This window comes from Gekko japonicus, unplaced genomic scaffold, assembly GCF_001447785.1.
Source record: "Gekko japonicus isolate JY-2015 unplaced genomic scaffold, Gekko_japonicus_V1.1 scaffold6460, whole genome shotgun sequence".
NCBI classification, from domain to species: domain Eukaryota; kingdom Metazoa; phylum Chordata; class Lepidosauria; order Squamata; family Gekkonidae; genus Gekko; species Gekko japonicus.
The window spans coordinates 1-2304 of NW_015165451.1; the positions used below are offsets into that span (position 1 = coordinate 1).

The window sequence follows — 2304 nt, forward strand, 5'->3', positions numbered from 1 at the left end:
AGCATGGAGGCCCATCTGACGTACAGTGACGTTTCAATGTCGTTGCCCACGTGACTTGGAAGTGACGTCATCACGCCCGGGATGTTGGGTGAAACTCTGGTATTTGGACAAAAACCCTATGGTAACTTTGGCTTCTACCATAGAGTTTTTGCCCATATACCAGAGTGCTGCCCCGACATCCCTGATGTGATGACATCACTTCCGGGTCACATGGTGAGTGACATAGACATGTCACCGCATGTCGGGTGGTGCTCCCCTTTTTTCAGGGTAAGTTCCCCCTGCAAGCCAGCTGATTGGTGGCGGAGAGGTGGGGCCGGGCAGCGGGGGACCCCTGCCTCCATCAGGGGGTCTAGCAACCCTATGTGTGTAGGAAACAAACAAACAAAACAAACAGGCTATACACAAATCTGGGGGAATTGTTTTTAACATACTTTTAATAGCACTTGCTTTTGCCTGCGAGGAGGGAGGGAGGCAGTGTTCCCTCTAAGCTGAGTTAGTGTGAGATAGCTCACAGTTTTTCAGCCTCCGGCTCACACATTTTTGTCTTAGCTCAGGAAGGATGGCTCCAGAGCAAACTAAGTTATGCAGCAGCCAAACTGTTCGCTCACAACTTTGATGCCAGGAGCTCACAAAGTAGAATTTTTGCTCACAAGACTCTACAGCTTACAGGGAGCATTGGAGGGAGGCAATACCATTGGCCTGCAAAGACACTCCCCCTCAAAAACTCCAACTAGTTAAAATAAAACAGAGATGCTAGTTTGGCATTGACCTCCTGAGACCAATGGTGGAGTTTCCCTCTCTCCCCCCAGTCCTCTGCAATTACTACAGATTTAGCACTGCTGCTTCTCAGGTAACTCACCGTGTCTCCAATCTTAAGACCCATGCAAGATTTAACTCCTTGAATAACTTCACCATCAAGGCAGGTGGCATTAAATGAGAGAGACAATTCCTCTGGCAAGTTGCGCACCTCGAGCTCAATCTTGGAACGGATTTTCTAGAAAAGGGGGGAAAGTCGAAGAAAATATCTAGGCCTGAAACCAGAGATGGAATGAAACTTCACCCTTTCAACAACTCTTCCACATATCATTGTCCCATGTGCTCACCTCATAAGAATCCAAAATGAGCTGCAAAACATTGCTAGAATCACGTGTCAAGGTCCCTACGGTTGTGCCCGGAATCAGCTCACTGTAGTTCTGAAAAAGAAAACAGTCATAGATTCTGGTTAAGCGGACAAAACAGACGCCAAGGAATTCTGAGTGAGATTGTGCCCCTTACACTCATTGCTATGGTTGCCAACCTCTAGGTGGGTACAAGGCAAGACAAAACCCGTGAACAAATTACAAGGAATATATTATAAATATTCAACACTTATTAAAGATACTAATATCCATGTACTCTGTTCATACAACAGTTCCAAAGTCTAATACCGTGTTTCCCCAAAAATAAGACACTGTCTTATATTTATTTTTTCTCAGGAAGACACACTACGGCTATACCACAAATGCATAGAAATCCTGCTAGGGCTTATTTTGGGGGTAGGTCTTATTTTCGGGGAAACAGGGTATATATATGTTCAGTCCATAATCTTTTCCATTCTCATCCAATAAGAATAACGTGTTATTTACAGGTATCCTGTTAACTGTGCTTGTGAGAACTTGGGATATTCATATTGGCGTGGCAGTATGGCATGTAGGAGTGGTTGAGCAGTGGAACAGACTGCCCTGGGAGGTGGTGGATGCTCCTTCGCTGGACATTTTCAAGCGAAGGCTGGACGACCATCTTTCCAGTATGTTGTAGGGCTATCTTTCGGCTGTGCTCCTGCAGAGTGCAGAGGGTTGGACTAGATAACCTGCAAGGTCCCTTCCAACTTTAACATTCTATGATTCTATGAGGCTATGAATTATGGCTGGTGATTTTAACACCAGACGAGGACAGGATGGTCCTGCCATTGCCAAGGAGCTAGGTTTTCAGTCTGATAATTCACTGCTTGACCGTATGTTTAATCTTAGATTCGATTCCCCACTCCTCCGCATGCAGCTGCTTGTGTGACCTTGGGTCACTCACAAGTTCTCTCAGAGTGGTTTTGGAAAAAGCCGTTCTCGAGAGAGCGCTCTCAGTCCTCCTCACAGGGTTTCTGTTGTGGGAAGAGGAAGGGAAAGGGATTGTAAGCCACTCTGAGACTCCTTTGGGTAGTGAAGGGTGGGATATAAATCCAATCTCTCCTCCTCCTTCTCCTTCTCCTTCTCCTTCTCCTTCTCCTTCTCCTTCTCCTTCTCCTTCTCCTTCTCCTTCTCCTCCTCCTCC

At 46.3% G+C, this 2304-nt stretch overlaps 1 protein-coding gene across 1 annotated transcript in view; it reads right to left on the reverse strand.

Annotated features, from left to right (window-relative positions):
• Positions 1-823: 823 nt before the first annotated feature.
• Positions 824-2304, reverse strand: part of LOC107109989 (integrin beta-3-like) — a gene marked incomplete at both ends in the record, with an annotated part of 25717 nt that continues 24236 nt past the window's right edge. Inside the window, 2 exons of the mRNA XM_015410698.1 lie at positions 824-994; positions 1104-1193. Of these exons, the coding sequence (XP_015266184.1) occupies positions 824-994; positions 1104-1193 (261 nt within the window). The remainder of the gene's footprint in view (positions 995-1103; positions 1194-2304) is intronic.